Below are 26,152 nucleotides of genomic sequence, written 5' to 3' on the forward strand. Positions count from 1 at the left end.
TTGATGGCAGCTTAACAGAGCAAAATAGAATAACAACAATTGTTGCCTTGGTCACATGCAATAACATAAGATAAGCTTCAAACTTTCTACATGACCCTGATACAAACAATTCGCAAGCTTGCAATGAACATTGCTCAAAAGATGCAACATAGATTATTATCTGTGATCAGCCCATCCAAGTCAGTCTGCAAAGTGCACAAAATAGAACAAGAACTGTAAAATAAAGGTTCTCTTGTTGAAAAAATTTCCAGCCACTAAATAAAAACCGTTGTTATTGCAAGAGAACAAACACATATCAGGGGTGAAAAAGCAGAGGAGAAGCAAAAGCTGGCAATTCTTTTAGAATTCAATTGCTAGATTCCTTCAATAGCTAATTACATGTACATTAAAAAAATCCATTCACATATGATGCACAGTTACTTGGGGATGATAATTCATATTGTGAACAACCACCTCTTACATAGTCAAATTTTGTTTTTCATATGTTCACATTGTAAAAAACAGTCATTGGTATGTTACAACTTACAATCTAAGACACACATGGGCTCATTGTTCTCACAGGAAACTCTGCTGCATTTACAGTAGATGAGGCTGCATATGGGGATGAGGAACTCCAGGCTGATAAAGAGTGAGATGATCCATGGCTTGAACAATCAAGTCCCTCAAACCAGGATTTTGAGTCACAACAGAACGGGCAGCCCCTTCAAGTGCATTCAATGCCCGCGCTTGTTCAAGAGCCTTACTATTACCAACATTCAATGCAAGATAACACAACAACACAACTGAGTGCATTTGAGCCCAATCATTGGCCTTCAAAAGCTTCATCAGCGGTGGAACCCCATTGAACTCCAAAATCGCCTTGGAATGCTCCAAGCAATTAAAATTCTCGGGACACACAAACTTCCCCAATGCAATAGCAGCCTCTGTCGCCACATCCACATTCTTATTCCCAAGCTGCAAAACCAAAGGACCAATAATCCTCGTCTCCCTAGCCGGAAAAGTCCTCGCCAAACACCCAATAGCTTTGATCGCCGGAATTTGCAATGTCCAACTACCACCTTCTTGAATCACTCTCAACAGTTGATCCAACACCGCCTTAGCAGGCGGAGAACTAGGCTTAAACGCGGAACGCCTAAGTTCAGTATTATTTTCTGCCACAGCAGCTATTTCCATAATTGTCATCAAACAATTCAACTGCAACTCATCCTTCTCAAACTCAATCATTTTCGCCAAACATAACAGCCCTTTTGTCTCCGTGATCTTTCGACTATTCACTAAACTATCTTTGGATAACTTCCATAAAGCCTTGGCACAACTAACTTTGACTTCTTGTTTGACTTCAGGTGTCTCATTATCCCTCTCTTTCCTAATATGATTACTATTATAATGATAATGTGAATTAGTAGTAGAACTACCACCACCACCACTACCACTACCACTACCACTACCACCTCTACTACTTCCATCTGAATTATACGAAAACGACCCCGTGTGATTGGGCTGTGTTGTTTTCCCAGCTAATTGAACTAAAGAGTGAATGGTAGTCTTACCCGACTGGAGAAAATTCGGGTCGTCGAGAATCGTATCCATTGCCAGCGAGGACACGAGGGGTCTGGTAACGTTTTCTCTAGCGAACTCTTGTTGAGCCAAAGGGTCGAGCTCAGCCATTCGAGCTACTAAATTCGCAACTGGGATTTGAACTCTGATTGTCGACTCAGTCAAAACGTGAACAATCGTCGGAATCCCATGCGTGTCCACCACGTGTCGGACACGGTCCCGGTTCGTAGCGATATTGAAAAGCGCAGTGGCGGCGGCAATTTGAGCTTCAACGGAAATCGACGAGTTGGGTTCGTTGCTGTTGCTGTTGCTGAGCAGCTTGAGAAGCGGCGGGACCCCACCTTCGTCGACGATGATCTTCTTGTTCCGATCGTTGTCTTTGGCCAGAGAAGCGAGCTCGAGAGCCGCGTCGGTTCGATCCTTCGGCTGACCCATGTGGACCATAGCAGTGTGGGCCCAAACCCACGACAGAATCGGGTCGTTGCTCGCTATAGGAGGCAGAGAGAGGTTGGTTCCGTTCTCGGAATCGTAGATCGAGAGCAGCCACTTCATGTCGCCAATGGAAGACTCGAGAAGGTTCGAGACCTTGCGAAAGTCGGCCGTGGTGGTAATCGAGAACACCTGTCGAAGCACGCCACTGTGCTTGCATTTTCGAACCAAAGTCAAAGCTCGATCGAGATTCTTCGCCACGTCGGCCACGATTCGACGGATGGGCTGCTCGTACAGAGTTTGATGAGACACTACAACTGTCGAGGGGAGTCGAACTAAGGATCGAAGCATCTGGGAGAGCCGGTCGACTTGCTTTGCCAAGTCGAGACACTCGAGTTTTGAGGACTCGGCTTCTCGAGCTGACTTGCTTACTCGATCAGCTAGTAGGATTGGCAGTGAGAGTACCTCTTGCATACTCTTTTCCTCAGCCATTAGATAAGTGTTTTTGTTTTTTCGACAGATCGAGAAAGCTGAAGTGTTTCAGTGACAGACTTTGCTGGATAAAGAAACCAGGTTTTTTTTTTTTTTGGTGTGGTGTGTGAATAATAAATAGTAAACTAATAAATTAATAGTACTCTGTTTAATTTATGGGGATGTTTGGTGTGGGTTTATTAAAAAATTTGTGAACAATGAGTGACAACTAGTCAATTATTACTAGTTTCCACGAAGTAAAGTGATCTAAAATTCAGGGCGAAGATTCTGGGGTTTCTTAAATTTTACTATTTTTTTTTTGTTTTGGAAAGTATACTTTATATAATGGAACATCCTCGTGAGCTGGAGAGAATGAATAAATAAAATAAATAATTCTACTCCACGTAGTGCTAAACATCATTTTGCACGTTTAATTTTTAGAAAATTGTTAGATATTTTTGGGATACAGTGAAGTTGTGCTGTGATTTATCATATTTATAGTGAGTCCATCATAAATATGAGAAAAGAAAGTATCATTTTCTACACTTTAGAAGTATTTAAGAATTAATTAAATTAGTCGCGGATCTACGCGATGCGTGGGAACATATTATTACTTTGAAATTATGGTACGATGTATAATATGTTTCCTTTAAAAATAAAATAAAAAATTCTAAAATTATTTTTTATTTATCCATCTTAACATATGTATATATATCATTTCAATACTTTAGGTGTGTTTGATTAAAATTATTTCTTTTTGAGGTCGTCTTTGTTTTTCTAAATTATATTATGGTACGTTGTCTTTTCCTTTTTTTTTTTTTCTTAAAACTAAATTCTTTAAGTTTTTTACTCAAAAAAAAATCTTTAAGTTTCAAATATATTATTTAAATTTCTCATTTCTTAAATAAGATATCATGATAATCAAAACTCATCACAACATTACATTTGATATTACTCAAATAGTTGAGACATACACAGCGAGATTGTATTTTAATATAAATTCTAATTTTTACTTTCAAAATAACTAAGTATTATGTCAAACAAAAATCAAACAAAAGCTATGAGAGGGAGAGAGAAGGCTTGTGATGGAGAACTCAAAAACACATCTAAAATTGTATATTAACCCAAAATAGTGTTATAGAAAAAATATAATGATTCATCAACCTAATGTTAAGTTGGAAGAAAAAATAAATAATCGAGAAAGAGAATAATCACATTTTTTCGGAAGAGAACTAAATTAGATAAATTTATAAAAAATAAGATGAGAAGAAGAATAGTCAAAATAAAAGATATAGTCCCACCAAATTATCCAAGTCATGTTATGTAATTGAATAACATTATATTCTTATATTCTATCTTTATAATGCAATATGATAGCAGTTGAAAATAATAATAAAAAAAAGGAAAAAATTACTTGAAAACACAAAACCAAAAAATTTGGAGCATGAAATTCAATTCAATCCTATTTATTTTTTGTAGTGGTATGCATCAACTTAAAGTAGAGTTTTAAAAAACACACAAATTCATCAACCTAAAGTAAAGATATAAAACATTAAAAAAAAATCCACACAAAAAAGAAAAAAATATATATGAGAGAGAGAGAGATAGGGAGAATAATAGTAGCATTCTAAAGAACATGGAAATTCATCAATATAAAGTAAAGATACAAAAAAATATTTTTTTAAAAAAACTACCAAAATAAAAAGAAAAACACAAGAAAGAGAGAGTGTAATAACCTTTTTGTGTGATAAAATATGTATGGAGTGAAAGAGATTAGCTAATTTATAGTAAGAAGATGAGAATAAAAATAGTCAAAATAAAAGGAAGATGAAGGGATAAAGAAAAAGTGATATTAATGTTAATAGTAGTGGAGAGATAAAAAGGTAAAAGGGAAGGGAAAAAGTTGGAGAAAACAATAAATACTACATTTCAGGTTTTTTTTTTTATTTTTTTTGAAAAACACACACACATATATATATAGGAGAAGATGAATAAAATAAGAGAATACACTCATACGCCAACACCAAAACTACATGCGGTAGTTAGTGTTACGGAGTAAGTGATAAACCCCTTCTCAGTATCACACCTTACTGATGTAAGACGACTCAATAACACTAAGTATTTTTTTTTTTTTGTTGAGAAACACACACACACACATATATGCATATAGAGAAAGGAGAATGAGATAAAAGAATACACTCACACGCCAACGCCAAAACTGCATGCAACAGTTAGTATCGCAGAGCAAGTGATAAACTCCTTCTCAATATCACATTTTACCGATGTAGAACGACTCAACAACTGAGTATTTTTTTTTTTTTTTTAAGAAACACACACATATCCTTTAGATATATATAGATTAGCCTTAATTTTTATAATTTTTAATGACACAAGGTGTCAGCATCTATGAACGGTAATCCTTGAAAAGCAAACAGATTAAAAAAAAAAAAAAACTTACGACAAGGATCTAACACGCATAGGAATCTTCGTGTTAAGGAAAATATTATAGAAAAAGAAAGAAGATAATGATTGGCCGAAAGGGCATGACTCATCGAGCATATATATATATTTTTTTAGGTATGTATCTTCCAACTCATAAGAAAGCAAAGGAAATTTCCGCGTCCTTTTTTCCATTATCCTCTTTTTCCTTCACACGCAAATGTGTTGTCAAACTTGTGCACAGATTTAAGCATATTAAATTATCCATTCAAATCTATTTAATTCACCCACCCCAACTATCCAAGTATATTTTTGAGATAACATATTTACCATGTTTCTACATGTCAACGGTCCAAGTCATAAAGTAAGATGATAGATGGAAGTTTTTCAATGGATTGACAAGCGACAATCTAGATTTAAAATAATATTGTTCCTCAAGAAAAAAAAAGGATTTAAATAATATTAATAACGTTTAATAAATTTCATGCATTGCACAGGTTACATGCTAGTCTACATTTAAAACCATAGTCATTAAGTAAGCAAATCAAAATCACATGGCACGAATGACTTTCCAATTTATAAAAGATTGAAGGAGCCTGAAAATTATTTGAAATTCTACATTGAGGGTGGTGGGGATAACCTCATCAGCTTAACTTGAAAGGTAAGACTAGACACAGGAATCGGGAAGAACCATTATGACATCTCTCTATGATATTGAAAGACAAATTGACTTGGAAGTAAAGACTTGCCATCTTTGCCAGCAACACAGGTTGAATTGGCTTTGGCTACCTTATTGTCCTCTCTATTAAATTGGAAGACAAATTTGACTAGGAAGAAAAGATGTTACAACTTTGCCGGCAGCGCAGGCTTAATTGGCTTGACTACCCCATTGTCCTTGACATCATTGTCTTTGGCTTCCAATTCACAGGCATTGGGGGGAACATCTACTGCAGGCGAGCAATTGAAGAACCCATGAGGCTGCATCCACAAACACCATCAGAATCGGTATCAAGTATGAGACCACATAAAGGATGATTCGGGAAGCATGATCAGAAAGAGAATTGAAATAAAATATCCACATTTATGCGTGGAATAAACTAGCTACTACGAACTGAAAAATGATCACCCAGAGAAGAGTGATCTTCTGTGATGATAATTAGTCGCACTTCTAGAAGAAGGTTATAAAGTAGAAAATGTGGCATACTATAATTAACAAAGTGGCATATAGTGATCTGAAATTGTCCCTATATAGGCTTGGATTTCAGATCCCTCTACTGAAAAGAAAATGCCCTATTTACATCAATTCTACATATACAACCATTTTAAATAAATGTGGGCTAGTATCCTTAAAGACCATGCTGTATATATAGGGTGTCACTAAAAAAAAAAAAAAGAAGGAAAATTGAAGGGAAAAGTAAGATTAATAAGTTGGTACCATAAGCATAAAACCAATGCGCTCCACCGGCATTACAGGCCAGTCTTCCAACCGAGGGACATGTGTGACTCCAAATACATACCTGTTAATGAAATTACTTGTTTACTAGTAGAAAAAAATTGTGATCAGGCATGATACTGAATTTGACATAGAAACAAAAAGAAGAATGCAGGGAATATAAAGGAAAAACATATTTAAAGATTACAATTTGTGAACTCTCTCAATCATAATTTAAAGGAAATGTCACTTAAATAGGAACAAGAGGGTAAAGTTTAGAGACAATTCATGCTAGTAATTTTTCTAAAGCAGCAATATGCAAAAATCAACATTAAACAAAATTGGTAGCTTTCTATGATTCTATCTTAGGCAAATTCCTGAAACCAGAAATGGTATGAGATGAGAAAAGTATTCATATGGAATATAATATAGAAGTTCTGGCTTATTCACACAGGAAGAGCTGCTTCTTTGACATTAGTGGCAAGGGCAAAACAAAGAGAGAAAAGACAAACCATAAAACTATATCTGTTTCTTCCAGAGATCGATTCTGCTTAACCCATGTAGCCAATCCTTCATCAACTCGTGGATTTTGATTAGGGAAATCTCCTCCAGGAAACATTTCATCATGAGCATATGGGGTAACCCAAAGATTATGCTTCAAGAAAGAAGCTCTTCTGAGAAACTTAGCTTCCGCACCAGCTAACGGCAAGCAGTTCGAACCAGGCACAAGCTTATAACCCGTTAACTGTCCAGTGCGATTAACAGCTCTTGTGTTCCTTACCTGGAGTGTAAAATTGCACACATTGTCAAACATAGGGACGAAGCAACTTTATGACAAAATTACGCAAGAGTATTTCAGTGAAATTTATGTCAGCCCAGACTTAGAGCAAGTGCAGAAAAAGTTCCAAACCCCATTTAAGCTCAACGAGCTCATTTTTTGCCAGCTGGATCAAATAGCTGGACAAAAACATTTTACAAGCAATTGCTATGACTACTTGTGCTTAATGCCATGCTGTTATCTAGTATTTAGTCAGTAAAATCAATAAAGTAGAGTAAATATTTTACATGCATTTATTATGACAACAATTGCAATCAATACAATTCTGTCATATATTATTACCTAGAATTTAAATGCTAAATAGACCAACATATTTTACAAGAATTTGTAATGTCAATAATTGCCACTGGTAATACACTGTATTGCTATTACCCATGGCAAAAATGAATTACTTTATGTTGGTTGATTGGGCCTTCACCTGGGCTTGCCAGCAAACTATGGTGTGTTAAGCCCAATCAGTCCTCTGGTCTGCACAACATAGCTCATACAATTTGTTTAAGTTACACACAAACTTGTAATGAGACAAGTCATTTCTTAAACCCTACAGATTATATCGTGCTACATAGATGGGGGAAAAAATAACTTTGAATGCAAGGAAACACAACATTGATTTGTCTTTAAGTTTGCTCTATACAAAATAAATCTCACTTCTAAATTGTGAAAAGAGCTGACATAAATGACATTCAACTAAAGGAATTCAAACAAGGAATAATGGACCATAGATGTGTCACATGAATAGAAAGTACTAAAAATACAGCTCTAAAACTAGGATAGGGATGCCTTACAATCCAATGGCGAGCACTCAAAGGACTACAATCACGCATTGCTTCCAACTCAGATTTGAGCAGTCTCTCTTCAGCATAGAATGCATTATTATGGACATTGTTCTCTCCAGGTTCCTCAACTTTGACATCCACCTCTACAACCTACAAATGAATGAAAGAAAATAACTATATGCTATTATGAGGAAAACAACAGAGAAGAAACTAGACATCTCATGTTAACTAAATATTAATCAAGGACTAGGATCCATTAGAGATAATCTCATTTCTAGGAATCAAGTCCTTGTTTCTAAGAGACATCCACTCTACAACCTACAAGGACTATTTCCCATACTAGAGTCTTTATAGATTATGGATTACAAGGCATTATTTCTAAGAATATGAATGGGTAATAACTAATAACCAACAAGCATTGCACATTCAAGGCTTCTGAATTTTTGAGGACCACAGCAACACCATGGAGAACAACTCTTAAAGGGTTGCTGCAAAGGTTCCTTTTATTAAATATGATACAACAACAACAAAGCCTTAGTTTCCAAATTTTTTGCGGTTTCCTCCATTCTATTCGGTCCAAAATCACAATTTTTGTTACTTCCTTAATTGACATGTCTTTTTTAACTACTTCTACTATTGTTATTTTTGGTCCTCATTATTGAAAATTACACACACACAAATAGCACCTTAAATGCTGCCCTCCTAATGCATCCAGGACACCAAACCTTCTGTCTCAGCTACTGATGGTGTAACAGAGAAATAATAGTGGGAAAGATGATCACCTGCTTAATTCTTAAGCATCTTAAGATCCTATACTATTCTTAAGCATCAAAGCAGTGTACCTGATTGAAAGCTTCACCAGGTTTGCAATCAACAGCCATGTCCATACGAGCAACGAAAAAGTGTTGATGAACAGGTGCATATAAACCTGGGGAAATCATTGTACCATACTTTCGAAATTCTCCAGGCAGCAATGCTCCTAAGCTGAGAATTCCTGTGAGTTTAGTTTCAGCTTCAATTTTTCCATCCTGTAACAGCATATAACATACATGTTTTAGAGAGCTGACAGTCAGTTACCAGTATTTTAAAGAAAGTAACGAGATAAACAGATGCTCCTACATAGGTAGCCAAAAAGAAGTTTCAATTTAATGTTGCACGGACACGCCATATTTGGCCAAGTATCCGTGTCCGACACGGGTACTGGTAAGACACGCCTAAAAAGCGTACCCAGAGATTTTTAAAAAAATAAAAAAAAATTCTGGGTACGTCCCGGACACGTTTGCGACTCGCCGGGTACGTTCCGGACACGGGACAGCGTTAAAAAAAATTTTGGATTTTTACGCTGGACCATTACTGACCATTGATCAAGTTGAAAGCCTTCAGCCACTCTCTCACTCTCTCAGCCTCCCTCTTGCGTTTACCTTTCGGTTTGCCTCTCGCGTTGCTCTCTTGAATGAAGCCCCTCCAACGTCACTGAGGCTCCGCCGGTTAGTTTCTCTCTCACCATCTGGCCCTGGGTCTGGCGCTCAACCTGGGTTTTCTCTTCTTTCTTTTCTTTTTTCATTTTGGTTTTCTGCGTTTGGGTTTTCTCTCTTGGTTTTTTTTGCTTTCGTTCTTGTCTAGGATTTGTAGTTGTGAACTGTTTTTTTTTTTTGGTAATTTGTTTGTTTTGTCGTTTAGCTTAGCATTTGCAGTGACTTGAGTTAACGGCACGTTACAACTTACCTACCAATCGTCTGTCCGAAATTTAATCTACCTATTTGTAGTTTGATTTTAACAGTTTATTCACCTATGGTTGTTTCTATTTTTTTTTTTGGTAATCAGGCAATAACATTAAGCAAAACTAACTAAGAGAAACATTAGAGCAAAGACGCTCATACAATGTACCAGCTGCATCAAGACTAGCCAGCAAGGCCACATCAGCTGGAGGAAATTGAAAAACAACAAAATCATGAGGACTAACCGCGCCTCTTCTAGCAAGCGCGTCGGCGCATTTATTAGCTTCCCTAAAGCAATGCTGAATTTTGACCCTTGGAATCCTCTTCAAACCTTCCTTACAGTCAGCCATGATAACTTCATTACCATTCGGACTACTCTCATCTTTCAAAAGCAGATCCACCACCAGTTTAGCATCAAGTTCAAATATGACATTCTCCAAGTTTAAATCAATGCAGAGATTAATCCCATCCCTAAGAGACCATAACTCCGCCGCCACACTTGTAGTACACCCAATTGCTCGAGCATAGCCACTAACCCATTCTCCACAGGAGTTGCGAATGATTCCACTCTCCACCGCCCCTTACTGTGGTTGCCCAATGAAGAACCATCTGAATTTAACTTATACCAACCGTCGTGGGGGAATGCCACCGCACCCGGATGATAGATAAGTTGCGTTGAAGTTTATCATTCAAGCCGAGGAAGGCAAACTCAAAGAGCTTTGGCTATAGTTTCCACCTTTAAAGATTTTTGGGGCCCTGAATCTCTAAAGATGACATTGTTGCGTCGAGCCGAGGCCCCACACTCCAAAAGGAAAGAAGATGCTCCAAGATATACCCGATCTGAAGAGTGATACTTAGTACAATTTAATCGAAGCCAATCTGTTAAACTAGAACCATAAAAGAGGTCGGTGTGGCACGGTGAAAGGAAAAGAATCCCGTAAATCTTTGGCAAGAGGGCAATCACGCAAAATGTGGATTATTGATTCAACGTCCCCGTTACACGTAGGGCAAGAAGTGGGAATAGTCAGCCTCTCGATCCAAGAACTTCTCTAGCGGGAAGACTATTATGAATGCACGCCAAAGGAAACACTTGATCTTGGGCGAGTAATAGATTTCCACACCCAATTCCCCATAAAAGGCTCAAACGAGATGGGGATCATGAACAACACAAGCCAAATTTTGTAAGCCTCCTTTATATCAAACTCCCCATCGGGTGAAGAGCACCAAGAAATGTGATCAACACTGCGTCGACATAGGAATAGGAGTAGCCTTAATTTTCTCGCCTTAGGAATGAGGAAAATTGAATGAAATAACATCCAAGTTCCGTGAACCGTGGTGCACTACATCTCTTAAAAGTAAGGTCTCCTCATTTCCGCAGAGGGCCATTAATAAGGCTTCTAAGCTGTACCATCACTCAACCATTTATCATGCCAAAAAGATAACTTACTATCATAACCCGCTATCCATTTTATACCCCTCGTTAAAAATAGCCTCCCCTCTCATGATTGCCGCCTGATGAACAAGATCTAGAAGTATTAGGAGAACGCCTCCTTCGAATGATATATTTTTGGGAGAGCACTCTAGCCCAAAGGGAGTCTTTTTCTTGATGAAACCGCCAATTAAGCTTGGCAAGCAGAGCTGAGTTCCTTTCCTTGGCTGATTGAAGGCCGAGACCCCCATTAACTTTGGGTTTGGTGATCTTCTTCCAGCTGATCAGGTGAAGTTTCTTTTTGGTTTCCGTCGTGCCCCAAATAAAGTTACGACAAAGTCTATCCACTGTTTGAGTTACCTTAGCAGGGAGGGCAGCACTTTGCATAACATAATAAGGGATAGTGGAAAGAGTAGCTTTGGTCAACACAAGTCTCCCTGCAAAGGAAAGAAGATGAGTTTTCCACCCCGCAAGACGGCCTTGAACACGCTCTATAACAGAACCAAAATCTTGAGGAATTGCCGTATGTTTTATAGGAATGCCAAGGTAATTCCCCAAGGAAGGGGTGGACCGAAACTCTAAAATGTTGCACAACTCCTCTCTATGATGCTGAGGCAGATTTGGAGAGAAAAACACCCGAGATTTATCTGCACTAACCTTTTGACCAGATAACCCGCAAAAGGTGTCTAAAACATCCCTCACAGCTTGACAATTCTTAACATCAGCCTTTGCAAAGAGAACCAGATCGTCCGCAAAAAATAGGTGAGAAAAGGCCAAACCACCTCTGGAAGCCGGAATAGGGTCCCAAAGCTTGTCCTCACATTTTTCTGAAATAAGAGCTCCTAGAACCTCCATACACAAAATGAAAAGGTAAGGAGAGAGAGGGTCGCCTTGCCTTATTCCTCTTGAAGGTTGGAAAGGATCCAAAGCCCCACCATTGAACAAAATTGAGATGGATGAGGAGGAGACACAGCTCATAATGAGAGAAATAAGGTGACTAGGAAACTTGTAGAGAGCTAAGGTGTCTCTAATGAAACTCCACTCAAGGCGGTCATAGGCTTTTTCTAAATCAATTTTTATTGCCATTAAACCATGTCGGCCTTTCTTATTGGACATAGAATGCACCAACTCCCCGGACAATAATAGCATTATCAATACCTTTCCTCTTAGGAACAAAAGCCGATTGAAGAGGAGATATAAGGTTGTCCAATAACGGACGGATGCGACCCACAATCAGCCTTGGTTATGATTTTATACCCGTGTTACACAACCCGATGGGACGATAATTATTTAGAGACTCATGTACTGCATTTGGGAATAAGAGTAATCAAGGTTCTATTAAGATACTCGCACCGTTCCCGTGTTGAACACATTCTTGATTTCATCCTTCACTGAATTACCCACAACCCTCCAAAAGCGCCGGAAAAATCCAGCATGCCCCCATCAGACCGGGAGCTTTATAAGGTTTGAGAGATTGGAGAGCAAATAAAATTTCAGCATCGAGACTTGGAAGTTCCAACCTAGAAATGTCATCGGCTTGAAGTGTACACTTCCAAAAGGGGGCTGCCAAACTTGCCTATGGGCAAAGCATTGAGAGGTAGTAAATAACTCAAGAAAACCTTGTCTAATAAAGTCGGCAATCTCGGGAGCCCCATTCGGCCCAATTACCCATACGATCTTTCAAGCTAGAAATACGATTTCTCTTGCGGCGGATCAGCGTGAGTTGTGAAAGAACGCCGTATTCTGTCTCCATCTATAACCCAAGAGATTCTAGATTTCATACTCCAATAACTGCTTCCAAGGAAGCAACAGAAGATAATTCCTCTAAAAGGGACTTTTCAGTTAATAAGGAAATTGTTAGGATTGCTTCCTAATGCCGATCGCACTCCCTTTAGTCTTGCACAAATTCTACGCTTTCTATGGAAAATATTACCAAAGGTATCCCTATTCCAAACTTTTGGCACGGTAGTAAAAGAGGTGATTGCACCGGGTAAATTGGAAGGCCATTTGCCCAAGCCTCCCTAACCGTCCGGAAAGGAGGAGTTGGGATAACCACATTGGTTGAAACCGGAAAGGCTTGGGAAAGGGGGTCCCTCGGTCATGATGCAAAGAAAGGACAATGGGGCAATGATCGGAATGGGAACGCTCCAAATGACGGACAGCCACGGATAGAGCACATTCCAATCGCATTTTGCAAAAACCCTATCAATTCTTTCTTGGATGAGGTGGGTAAGGGGTTGCCGATTAGACCAAGTGAAGCGAGGACGTGAGAAACCCATATCAAACATCCGGCAATTATTTAGGCAATCTTGAAACTTGATTGCTCTAGAGATGTTAATAGGTCTACCCCCATATTTATCTTCTCTCGGTAAGCACTTCATTGAAATCTCCAAAGAATAATCCAAGGAAGAGAATGAAGCTCGCAACCCGAGACAAATTATCCCACAATAACCGTCTTTCGCGTATCCGGGACTTGCATAAATAGCGAGCAACCTTGAGGAGGATTTGGAGGAGAGGTCTTGAACCATAGCATGTATCTCTTGCTCGATGATGCTAGCTCGGAGATAACCACTTGAGTTGAGTCCCAAAGAACCCATAAACCGCCAAGAAAACCAATGTTATTGGCATGAATCGCCCCATCAAAATTAAGCCGATCGAGTGATATCTTTGGCTCTCCGGCCACTAACCTTAGTTTCCGTTATGATCAAAATAGTGTGGAATGCATCTGAACTAAATTATGAACAAAACTATGAAAGCGAGGGGCTTAAAGCTCCCCGACAATTCCATATTACAATATTCATAACTAAAATAAAGGGAAAGGAGAGAAACACAAGTCGACAGAGAGGTAGGGGAAGTACCTCCATCGTCAACCTGCATAAGGATCGACTCCTCATGTTGACTTGTCATCGGGCAGACATCAGGGATAGCCTCTTGATTTACTAAACCCACATCTTGATCAGTACAAGCTGCGGACTTTCCATTGCCTCCAGCCTTAGAAGGTCTGAGCTTGGGATCAATTTTTCTGAGGACAGTGTTGGTGATCTTCAACGAAGCTGCAGCCACCGGGTCCTCAACAGTCTCCTTTACAATAAGGGGTGCATTAGAGTAGCCGTGTACTGGGTTTTGGACCGGAGCTGAATCAAAATCATCAGAGTTCATGACTTCATCACCCACCATTAATTCCTGATCTTTGCGAGCACTACTTTCCTCATCTACAGGTATGCATAGGTTCGGATTACTGGAGCTACCCGCTGTAAAGACCAAAGCATTAGGAGTTGTGATTTTGAAATCAAAATCTGATTTCGTATCTTTCCTTTCCCATGAATGAGAGGACCGGCTTGCCTTCATCTCCGCTGACGCCTGGGTGCTTTGAGTGGCTCTAGGAGCACGGGGTACTTTATAACCCACCTCTCCACTTGTCGTCACACTAAACTCTTATATGTATGCCAAAATCAAAACTCAAACCTCTTATATGCTAAAATCAAAATACAAAACAAATCAAACACTCCCTCTCCTCAAAAACACTCTCACACTTGTTCACCCAATCAAACCAAGGAAGAAGGAGACCATCGAAGATTTAAGTCCCTATTTATTGCTCACCCTGTTTATTGCCAAGCACATGTGTATCTATCTCTTTAAAATTTTGGCGATACTCTCAATGTTAGAGGTAACTTATCCTGAAGTCGGGCTTGATACCTAAATAATTTAAAATGTCAGATGATGGTTAGACAGGTTCACAATGCATAGCTATGCTGAAGATGATGACCCCAGGAACATAAGCCAACATATATTATCCTAAAGAAATTAAAGATTGGGTAATTTTCAATTTAACCACATGTGGTTTAGCCGAAATTTAAACAAATCATGCAAGGAATGATGATTTCGCCTCTCCCCACAAAGGTGGTGGGGCAGGAATGGGACGAGATTTTAGCCCCGCACCACGAGGCCGGGCAGAGATAGATTTAGACTTTTTAGATCCAATCTACCCCGCCCAACATTGATAAAGCTTAAATTGTAAATTTTTCATACTCTAATACCCTACTATTTAAACAAACATATCATCATCTAATTTTATTCTACCCAACAAGACTTTATGCCTCTCTTTTTTCTCTAACAAAGTTGGAAATAAGGTACCAATTTTAACATTTTCTTTTGTCTTTATTGTAAACAAATTTATATACTATTGAACCATTGATTTTGTATTATGAGATTTTTATTTTTGTTGTGATATTGTTTTGTTAAACACTTTAATAATATTATTCAAGTTTTGCTAAAACTAGTTTGATTTGATAGGATAAATTTATTTGCAATTTAAAGTATATTTTTATTAACGAAATAGGTTTTAGTAAAAATAATTGTAATAGTAGTGGGCAAATTAATAAGAAGTAGAGTTTTACGAGGTGGGGCAGGGCTTTAGGGGGCCTGAAGGGGTGGGGATGAGGTAAGAAAATTTTGTCTACCATGCTAGGCGAGGCGGGAATAAGGTAAGACAAAACAATATAGGACAGTGGTGAAGACCCCATCCTTCAAACTAACCCCACCCCATTACCATCCATGCATGCTCCTTTAATATCAAAACACCTTAGCATTAGCAACTTAGCATCAACATGCTAGTTCAATCAGTAAATCAATTTGGGATTTCTCAAAGCATCCATGTAACTATTTTGGAATCCTCTTCTATCATTGCTCCCTGCAAATTAAGCCTAAACATTAAATTTACAAAGCCCCTTGGACGACTATGCTTGCTAGTCCCTTTGGAAACCAACCAATGCTCAAAAAATAAGTTTTTCAAATATGTACAAAGATGGTCATAATCCAGATCTTTAGATCTTTGCACTGAGAGATGTGTTCAACCATACCCACAACAGACGAATCCTCATCTGAAATACCTAGATGATTCCGACAGACCCACAAAATTGAGAGATTTTGAGCTCACCTTCTTCAATGGTCTCCTTCTTCCTCAGTTTTGAGTGGGTGAAAATGTGAGTGTTTTTGAGGAGAAAGGATATTTAATCTGTTTTGTGTTGTGATTTTGGCATATTAGATGTTAGTCTAAAGACAAGTGAGGAGGTGGGTTACGGAACACTAACAAAAAGGACCACAAATGGATGAAGTGTCAAAAATCAAACCACATATAGGTAAGTTGAATTTTGAGTAAACCACAGGTGGGTAAGTTGTAATTTGCCCTATTTTATTTTATTGTGACTTGCCTGCTAGTTGTAAGTAATTTTTCTATTTAATATTCGTTAAGTTGAAATATCTTTAGGTAAAATAATTTATTCAGTTATGTATTATTGCTGTGATATAATTTTTATTATTATTAAATTGAAACATTGTAGACAAAATAAGTACTGAACAATTAATTGATAAGTTTTTTTAATTTTAAATCTTAAAATAAATATAAATTATGTTCAAAAATATTTAAAATATACCTAAAAATAAATTTTAATTAATTAATTAATAATCGTACCCCAACCCTACCGTACCCTAATTTTTTTCAAAATGTCGTACCCCCATACCCGTATCATGCTCGCACCCTTGACTGTGTCCATGCAACATAACTCAATATATAAAAACCTTGAAACCCTGAGGAAAGTAAAGGCAGAATGCGTTAACTGTTAATGATATGTAGAATCCTACCGTAAATATGATGGGAGCCTATATAATTTTATATGATCTAAAACTTTTTTCCAGGCCAGCAAATTGACAGTTATAGAAATGAATGCGTATTACATGCAAACAAAATGGTCTTCAACTTGCCTGATAAAAGTGCCAGTAAAATCCATACTCATAATTACCCACGGTACATATAAAAGACACTGAAAGTCGTCTAGACCTTCGAACTTCTGCTAATCCTGTTCTCCAGTCTTGATGCTTCCATAATATTCCATGATCCTCTTCGTGCAAACAGACACAATTTTCAATTGTTTCAACACCGCCAGTAAAATTTGTGAAGTGGGCATCAAAGTATTTGATATATCCCAAACAGTCACACCCCTGTGAGTGGTAGTTTTGTTTCACACAAATTAAATTCCATGGTATAGCAAGTAGTCAAAAATCAAATATAATGAATTACAATTCTAAACCTTCTTAAGTGAGTTTGCATTTTTTCCAAGGCCGTCTTCCCCTGCATCAAAGGCATTTTTTCTGTAATGGGGATCATATGGATCTCCATAAGGCACAACCATCTCCACGAAACTCAACCTGTGAGCCACAGGTCTTCGACCTCGACTACCATCAACATATGCAATAGAATATATAACCAAACCCTCTCTAGGAGTGAAACCAATGCGGAAATTCCACTGCCAACCACAACAAAATAGGAAGAATGTTCTGCATAAGTTTCTGAACTTTGATAGAAATTAATAACCTAACTGAAAAAACAAAATATACCTTCTGCCATTCTACAAAGTAGCCATTAACACGGAAGCTCGGACCTTCATGCTGAACAATTTGTAAAGGTTTAACATCACTTCGATCAACACCACCTCTGGTTTCACCAGGAGTGTAATTTCTCAATGGATCAGCTGGGGGTAAGGGCACAAGTTTACGGTCTTCAAACTCAATTACTACCATATTTTGCATATCAACAATTGCATGGATGCCGTCAACTGGGCGTGCGTATGCATTTTCCATTGGGCAGTCACTCTCAGTTCTACAGTATATAAGTGGTCTTATAAGTCTTCGTTTAGGAGCATCAGCTTCACTGTGATAACCAACACTCCTGCATCGGTATATGTAAAGGCAAGGTTAACAGCAGAGCATGCCACAAATTAATTACTTATCTATATAGAACATCAGCTGAAACCACTGGGTTCAGAATTTGGACTACCATGGATCGACCATCACAAGATTCATGTCTTCGATACCCCTCCTCTTCATTGCCTCCCTAAATGGAGGGAAGTCTTTCACAACAGCTTCACATTCAGTATGTTCCATAACATCCTGATTTATTTGAATCAAATAAAATTTAAAAGGTATTCAAAAAACAAATTGAAATAAATGGTAAATCTCTTCCAGAAAACACCAGGATCTAAGATTGGGAACAGCAATTTTTCAGAGTAACAATGAAACTAGGGTGCGCAGTTTAGACTTTAGAGCCAGACCATGTGAAACAAAACCCAACCAAATTGATGTTCTTTTATCCTTTTCTGTGGGTTTGTCAGTTCTATTTGCATTAAGAAAGCTTAAAATTGCAAAATCCAACTCATGCACATTGGTTGACTTCTAATATGAAACTTATCTTACAGGTTCTGAGGTATGATTACTCTATGAAGCAAATTCTGTTTTCAGAGTACAGCAAGTTCAGAAAAGACAAACTGCAAATTTTCTCGTAAGGGATGCTTTTTATGGTTTTATAAGGTTTGTAGTACACATAATAGGCGAATTCAACCATAATACATAAGTAATTTAATACTTAGTACCTTTGTAGGCATCCATGATGCTAACATTACAAAACAGAAAGTAACAATCGCATGCCATTTCCTACCTCTCAAACTTTACTTAAGAATAAAGTGATCAATTATAAATGAGCAAAATAATTTTGATATAATATTTGGCATTTGTGTTGAATACTAGCAACATAGCTCTTCTACATATTACATATTGACCAAAGAAGGAAAAAAAAAAAAAAAAAGCGGGAAAAGAGAAGGTGGCAACAATTGTAATGCTTTTCCTTTCATTCTGCTTGTTCCTCAGTGACAGAAAGTTCAGTTGATTGTAAGTTATCCAATATTTCAAACTCTAATCTTATGTTATTATTTTTAGCCGATATGGCACCAAAACCTGCAAGTATATAGTACAAGATAAAATGTGATTAAAGATAAGCATACCATTGAAGGCTGAACATCTGGAATAACATGTGATAATATTACTTTTCCCCTTTGGTGTCCACCACAGGTTACAGCATCTACTTCTGATAACTCGACAATCCATACACTCGTCTCATTTGACTTTTTGTTGTAGACAACAAGTCTGGCTCGCCTAGGAGGGAGCTTGGTAGGGATTCTGGGTCCACCTCTGGTTTTCGGAACTAAAGATGGTTGAAAAGGGGGAAAGAAATAAGCATCTGCCAAAGCAACAACATGTTTGTTCGGTTCATCCAGAACTGCTTCTATAAAGCGCATGCTATCTCTGACCTGAAACGGGAATATTGATTAGTTCACCACTTCAAAAGCAAAATCAAATGCATTAATATACATAGCAAACACATCTTCCTAAGTAAATATCAAATCATAGTGTGATAAACAACCTCAGGTGTGGCACCAGCTGCCCTGACGGTTGCAATTGCCACACAGATCTCAGTGGCAGATAAAGGATCCAAAGGGTGACTTGTTTGAGTCCTCGGCATTAGTGGGATCGCTGCAGAACCAAATGTAATAAACAAGAGTGATTAAGAAAGCAGAAAATAACAAAGGTTCAGTTTTCACAATTAATAAAACTAGTAGCTAACTCGTGCGATACACAAGAAAAAATACTTAAAAATAAATCTAAAAACATAGCAGTAATATTTTCAAAAGGTTTAATTTTAGTCTTGTGTTTGATGTTTAGTTGGAATTTAATTGTATTGACATTTATTAATTTATTTTCCTGTTTTTTTTTATGAGGAAAAGGTTGAAAAATAGAATCAAGTAGATTCTTTTAGGGTGTTTTATATTTTATTGTTTTTGAAGAAAAGAATACTTAAAATTATAAAAGAAAGCAATTAAGCAGCTCAAGCTTGACTTACACTATAAATTAGTTATAGACTACATGTTACGGCAAGGACATAACATGTATAATTATTTCATTATTTGAAGATGAAGACACCACAAAGTTGATAAAAAGGTCAGCCAAAAGGATTATGTTGAAGGTTGTTATGAGTTTAACTTAACAAAATTTACCCTAGGCTTCGAATTAGACTTTCTCTTTTATCGCATCACAAGTATGTTCTTTTCAATTTCTTTCCTCCAAATTTTGACTGCCATCAACCTGAAATTGGGAATATCAAGACCCTGGAGAGGGCCATATGGGCATCATGAGATCGTGGTTTTGAATCTCGGACCGCTCAAAGAATCAGGCAAGAGAGAGATTCAAGGTTTTTAAGGTCAAATCGATATTGAATCGTGATAATATCATAATTTATTTAATAATTATATCAAATAAAAATAAATATTTTATTTTTAGTAAAGAGTGAAAACTTGACTAAAATAGTCCAAATATATATATATATATATATATCTTGCAAATGTATTTTTCATGTCATAAATTTCATAGGCAAGTATTAAATTCTAAGCAAACTTGAATTATATATATATATATATATATATATATATATATATATATATATATATATATATATATTAAGAGGATTCAAAAAGTTAGTTATGGATTCAAAAAATGTCAAAAATATCCACAATCTAATTAGATAATCCTTATTCTTAAAAAATAAATAATAGGGTTAAAATTGTAATTCAACAAAATTCAAAAACAAAAAAACTACCAGGGAAATTTTTTCATAAAATTTAGCACACTTTCTATTTAAATATATATCATGCACATTTGATACATTTTTTTTTTTGAAAACTATCACACACTAAACCCAACAATTTACTCACTAAATTTTTTTTCCTGTATAATCTCACTAACAATAGATTAATTCAAATTGAAAAATTATGTTAAACTCAAAATAAAAAAAGAGTCTTATCGCACATGCAGAGTACATATAATGAGACTAGTATATATTATTTACATATATATATATATATAATTACTATTTGGTAAAAATCTATATAAATTGTCATGAATTTTTTACAAATCCAAGTGATAAGTTCGTACTTTCTTTTATGTGTAGTTATAATTTCATAGATAATCGAATATCATTTCAACACATTTTATAACTTAAAAAATCAATAAATGAAAACCACATACCAAGAGGAAGTGGGAATGGGGGAAGTAGTTTGTAAAAATTGGCAAAATTTATAAAATAGTACCATTTTAGAAAAAAAAAAAAAATAGTGAATAGCATGTGGCTAAAGTTAATTAGTTAAGAAAACTGTTTTTGGAAATTGAATTTAGGCTAGAACTTGAGTTTCAAGCAGAATGTACCAATACTAATTGGAACTCGAGTTTGCCCAACTCGAATTCCAACCTAAACTCGAATTTAACAAATTCAAATTCCAAAAACAGTATACTTAACTAATTAACTTCGTCCATAAGCTACTTTCCAAAAGAATTTCTAAAAACATGCTATTCCGCAAATTTTGCTATAAAAATAGGTTTTAAATTCGTTATACCTTTCAAAATTCAAATTAACTTAATATCTCCATCTTTTATCTCTCTCCTAAATTTTCTCACCTACGTGTTTTTTCTGTCTTTATCTTCCCAAGGTTTCCTCAAGCCAAAACTTTTTCTTTTATCTTCCCAAGTCACTAAGAGTCTGTTTGGATAGAACTTATTTTGCTGAAATTGAAAACTGAAAACTGAAAACACTGTAGCAAAATAATTTTTAAATGTGTGAATAGTACCGTGAGACCCATTTTTAATGAAAAAGTTGCTGAAAAGTAAAATTTGTGGGACCCATGAACAGTGCATTTATGCACTGTTCATGGCTGAAAAGTCAAACCTTGCGGCTGGGTTAAAAAAAAAAAAAAAAAAAAAAGCAAAACGCGGACGTGGACGCAGAAACTTGGATCCAAACGCCCTCTAAACAAACAGATTTCACTCTCTCTCATAAACGCAGTTTTCATTTCAAACTTCTCAAGTATCTTAACAACATTGCACATATTCCACTCACTCTCTCTCTCCACCACATCGTCCAGTAATTGCGTTGTCAGTCATCACCGTGCTCCTTTCTTTTTCTTTTTCTTTTTTTGTAAAATGCATTCAGTGCCAAACTAATCCGAATGTTGACAACATTTGATAGCATCTCATGGGGGTTGATTCGTTGAAGCTTCAACAATGGCGATTAGCTGGTGTAAGCATAGCGTGTAAATACTTTTTTTTTTTTTTTTAAATTTGCTTTGACTTGAACCGATTCACAGTTTGAGCATAGTTTGTAAATACTTATTTCTTATTTTTTACATAAAATGGTTCTTAAGGTTAAAATTAAGGAACCGTAGTTGTGAGAGGTTCTTAAGTTGCTGTTGGAAATTGAAATCAATGGAGTGGAGCGTCTGAGATACTTTTTTATTATCGTGTTTTATTTTTTCTTTTTAGAAGTATCGGGTTTTGTTTTTGGGAGAGGAAAATGGTACATCACTCATTAGCTTTTACGTTAGAATTGATTATAAGTTTTTGTTAATGAGTGCCCTAAGGTTATAGGTTAAGGTACAATTAATTATACATTTGTCAAAAGTCAAGATGTGTCCAAAATATCATGGAAAATACACAATCACAATGAATTTTTGAGTAACAATAAATTTTTGTAAAAAAAAAAAAAACTATATTGTTCAAGATAAAATCAGAAGCATAAAACACAGACTTTTAAAAAAGAATCGACAACCATGACAATAAGATGAAAGTTACAGTACATAAAACAATAAAAGTTTTTTTTTTCCCAAACATTTTCTTTTATTTATTTATTTATTTATTTTTTATAGGTGTGATATATAGTTCTTTGAAGAAATATAAAAACTTACCAAAAACAATACAGAAATAAAATAAAAATTGCAAAACTGAAATGGATATGTTAGTTTAAGCTCAGGCAATACCTTACCATTTCTCTCTGATCTTTCACTATTCTTATAATATTACAAGAACTCAAAACCTGACAAAAAAAGATACAGAACTCAACAATATATACAGAAAGGAAGAGGGAGGACCTTTGGAGAAGACAGGTGCGGGCTTTTCGTCTCTACCATTGGCGGAGGAGGCCATGGTCCAAACTTGGGTGGCATTGGCGGAGGCAGAAGCTGATACCGGGGCTGCCGCCAGTGGATTGGCCAAGATCAGAGCAGCCTCCGTAGGGTTTCTAGAAATTGAAGAAGAAGAAGATGAAAGATCGTTGTTGATACAGCAAGAAGCAGAGACAGTCATTTTTTTCGCAACTGAGGCCATTGTAAAGGGTTAACTAGCTCTCCAAATCCACCGCAATAGGTCTCAATGCAATCCTCTGAAATACAGCAATCGCAGCTAGCTAGCTCATCCACACTCTCCCCAACTCTCTCTCACAACCACCTCTCTCTCTCTCTATCAAAGTTATTGCTCTTGCTCTCAGGGCTTGTTAGGGCACTGTATATTCAAGAATTTGTAACTCACCGACGAAGAATTATCAAAGAAAATGTGAAAGAGAGAGTGATCTGGACGCAATAGAAATGAAAAAAGAGAGAGGCCGTGGAGGGAAAGAGACATGGGTGGGGGGTTTATTTATATAGAAGGAACACGTGCGTCATTGCTAATTGCTAAAGTGTTTTTTTTTTTGGTATTTTTTTTTTTTTTAACAAACAAGTTTCTAAATGCATACAAACCTCTCATCTCACATGCATTAGGTTATTACAGAAGAAATCTCATTAGAGTTGCCCCAAAATGTCAGCAAAAAGTTTTGAATCTAAGATATCATGAGACCTTTTAGGACAATTCTTTGATGTTTTTATTAGAATATGTTAATGGCCGTTGCACTAGTTAAAAAAGTTTTTTTTTTTTTTTTAGGGAAGATTAAAAATAAATTAAACGGGTCTCATTACATTAGAAACTAGAAAGTAACAAAAAATTAATTAACGCATAAACTTAGATACAATACTTTTATATATGTTGTTAAATTTAACCTATAATATCATTTTCATGATGATCGTTTTTTATCATCAGGTCAAGATATTAATTGATTTTTTTTTGTAGGCTGTGTTCAAATCTCAAATATTTTATTCAACAATAAGAGAATTTACAATATTTTAAGTTTATTAAAGTCTCCAATTGAATTTAAATACTTGATTGTTCTAAATTTATTATTATTATTTTTAAAATAATATTTATAATTGAACTCTAACCCTTGTCTCCTATCCTATAAGAACTTATATTTATGAAATGACCACTACGTCAAGGGTACATGGTGGTTAACTTTTTTTTTTTTTTAATACAAGATAGAAAGTTTACTCTAACTTAATCTAAGTGTATATATGTGTGAAGCTCCCTATTGAATGAGAAGAAGGGTAATGGACATGTATTAGCATCTCCAACAATCTCTTTAAATTTTTTAAATACATATTTCAATATGTTCTTTGTCCCTTTCTCTATAACATTTAAATTTTATTTTTTCATAATTTTTTTATTCTTTCTTTAATCATTCTTTAATTTTTTTTATTCCTTCCCAACAACTATATTTTTCAAACTATATAATTTGAAATTGATAAAATTTATGTTAGTCTTGAAATTTATCAAATCTATGCAATATGGAACGAATTTATTCATTAAATTTTCCTTAAAAAATTTTAAAATTTACCTTTTTGGATTATTATTATTATTATTATTATTATTATTATTATTCATTTCTAATGAATTTTGATTATTATTTTTATTAATTTATCACCAAAGTTTATGATTACCCCTTTATTTATTAACCCATTTATTAAAAGATCTTACCCATTTATTACCATCCATTTACCCTTAATTTTCTTCACCACACAACCAATCAGCCATAACTTATCTTTGTTTTAGTTTACCCTTATTTTATTCACCACACAAACAAGAGCTCTCGTCTAAAACAGAGAGGGAGAGATAGAAAAAGAGGGAGTGTATGTTAGAAATATGTAGTTAAATAATTAAATTTATAATATCCCAATAACTTAAACTTTTGGGACAATTGGTAATTTAAGATGGAATTAGAGCAAGAGATCTTAAGTTCAATCTTTGTTTCTTCCACTTTACTTCTCATTTAAAGTCCTAAATGTCAGGCCTCACCTATTAAAAGGAAGTTTTAGCCCACACATGAGGAGAGTGTTAAAAGTACGTGGTTAAATGATTAAATTTAAAGGGTAAATGGATAATTGGAAATTAACCCAGACGATTGGCAGTGGATCAAGAAGAAATTAACTTCTTTTATGGTATGATTTGTGTAGATCTAGGAATAAATTATATGTTTTTGTTCCTAAAACTTCTCTAAGGTTGAGATTTTTGCCTTCAAATTTCTTCCTGGGATAATAAAATCCTCTGATTTTTTATTTTGATCTCAATTTCCTTTCGCTTTTCTATGGCAGTGGATCAAGAGGAAATTAATTTCCTTTGATTTTTCTTTTTTTCGAGGCTTTGAGAGAGAGAGAGAGAGAGAGCTGCTTTGTTCTCTGATAAGAAGCAATAGAGAGCGACGAAACAAAGGAAAAAGAGAAAGAACTAATATTTTAATCTAGCTAGTATTTTTTAATAGAGAAAAATGATTTGGAGTTGCTATAGTGCTCTCCAGGTCAAGAGAGTCACTGTAGCAACGTTAAAAAAAAATTGGAGTTTAAAGAGGCTATTTAGAGGTTGATTTATATGTGTTTGCTCTTCAAATATGGTTTTAAAGAGCCTATTGGAGATGAAGGGCCATAAAGGAATATTCTATTGATATTAGCATGATAAGGCCGGAGATTCTGGCCTTTTGCCCCTATTGAGCAACATATTTGGCAATATACCCCTGTTTTGAAACTATTTAGATTCGTGTCCCTTTTTTGAAACTCGATTTTAATAAAATCGAGTTTCAATCAAAAACTCGATTGCATGGAACTCGAGTTATGCCAAATGAAACTTTAAAAAAAAAAAAAAAAACTTGCATGGAACTTGAGTTCATGGAGCTCGAGTTCCATAAAAAACGTCATTATAGACTCCCTAAACACAGCTATATGTATGGGGATCAAACTTTTAAAAAAAAAAAAAAAGTTGCATGGAACTCGAGTTCTAGGAGCTTGAGTTCCATAAAAAACGCCACTATAGACTTTCTGAACATAGTTATATGTATGAGACGATTAAACTTTAAAAAAAAAAATGCATGGAACTTGAGTTCAAGGAGCTCGAGTTCCATAAAAAACGCTGCTATAGCACTAAAAAACGCCACTACAGGTATGGAAGTCGAGTTCCATGCATTTTTAAGTTTCATTTGGCATAACTCGATTTTAA

At 35.9% G+C, this 26,152-nt stretch overlaps 2 protein-coding genes across 2 annotated transcripts in view; both read right to left on the reverse strand.

The window, feature by feature from the left end:
* Window positions 1–337: 337 nt before the first annotated feature.
* LOC142630202 (uncharacterized) lies at window positions 338–2,621 on the reverse strand. Its single transcript, XM_075804163.1, has one exon. It carries the CDS (start codon window positions 2,476–2,478, stop codon window positions 577–579), a length of 1,902 nt encoding a protein of 633 aa, XP_075660278.1. The 5' UTR covers window positions 2,479–2,621; the 3' UTR covers window positions 338–576.
* A 2,788-nt stretch (window positions 2,622–5,409) lies between these two features.
* Window positions 5,410–26,152, reverse strand: part of LOC142630624 (amine oxidase [copper-containing] zeta, peroxisomal-like) — a 50,379-nt gene continuing 29,636 nt past the window's right edge. The window contains exons 1-12 of the mRNA XM_075804649.1: window positions 22,891–23,125; window positions 19,341–19,450; window positions 18,922–19,227; window positions 17,922–18,034; window positions 17,483–17,813; window positions 17,176–17,391; window positions 16,850–17,086; window positions 8,785–8,970; window positions 7,952–8,092; window positions 6,841–7,109; window positions 6,332–6,413; window positions 5,410–5,874 (exon numbers count right to left, since the gene is read on the reverse strand). Coding sequence (XP_075660764.1) covers window positions 5,740–5,874; window positions 6,332–6,413; window positions 6,841–7,109; window positions 7,952–8,092; window positions 8,785–8,970; window positions 16,850–17,086; window positions 17,176–17,391; window positions 17,483–17,813; window positions 17,922–18,034; window positions 18,922–19,227; window positions 19,341–19,450; window positions 22,891–23,125 — 2,361 coding nt within the window. The 3' untranslated portion in view covers window positions 5,410–5,739. Of the gene's footprint in view, window positions 5,875–6,331; window positions 6,414–6,840; window positions 7,110–7,951; window positions 8,093–8,784; window positions 8,971–16,849; window positions 17,087–17,175; window positions 17,392–17,482; window positions 17,814–17,921; window positions 18,035–18,921; window positions 19,228–19,340; window positions 19,451–22,890 lie in introns of the transcript that reaches the window.

The sequence above is a fragment of the Castanea sativa genome, chromosome 4, assembly GCF_040712315.1.
Source record: "Castanea sativa cultivar Marrone di Chiusa Pesio chromosome 4, ASM4071231v1".
Taxonomy (NCBI): Eukaryota; Viridiplantae; Streptophyta; class Magnoliopsida; order Fagales; family Fagaceae; genus Castanea; species Castanea sativa.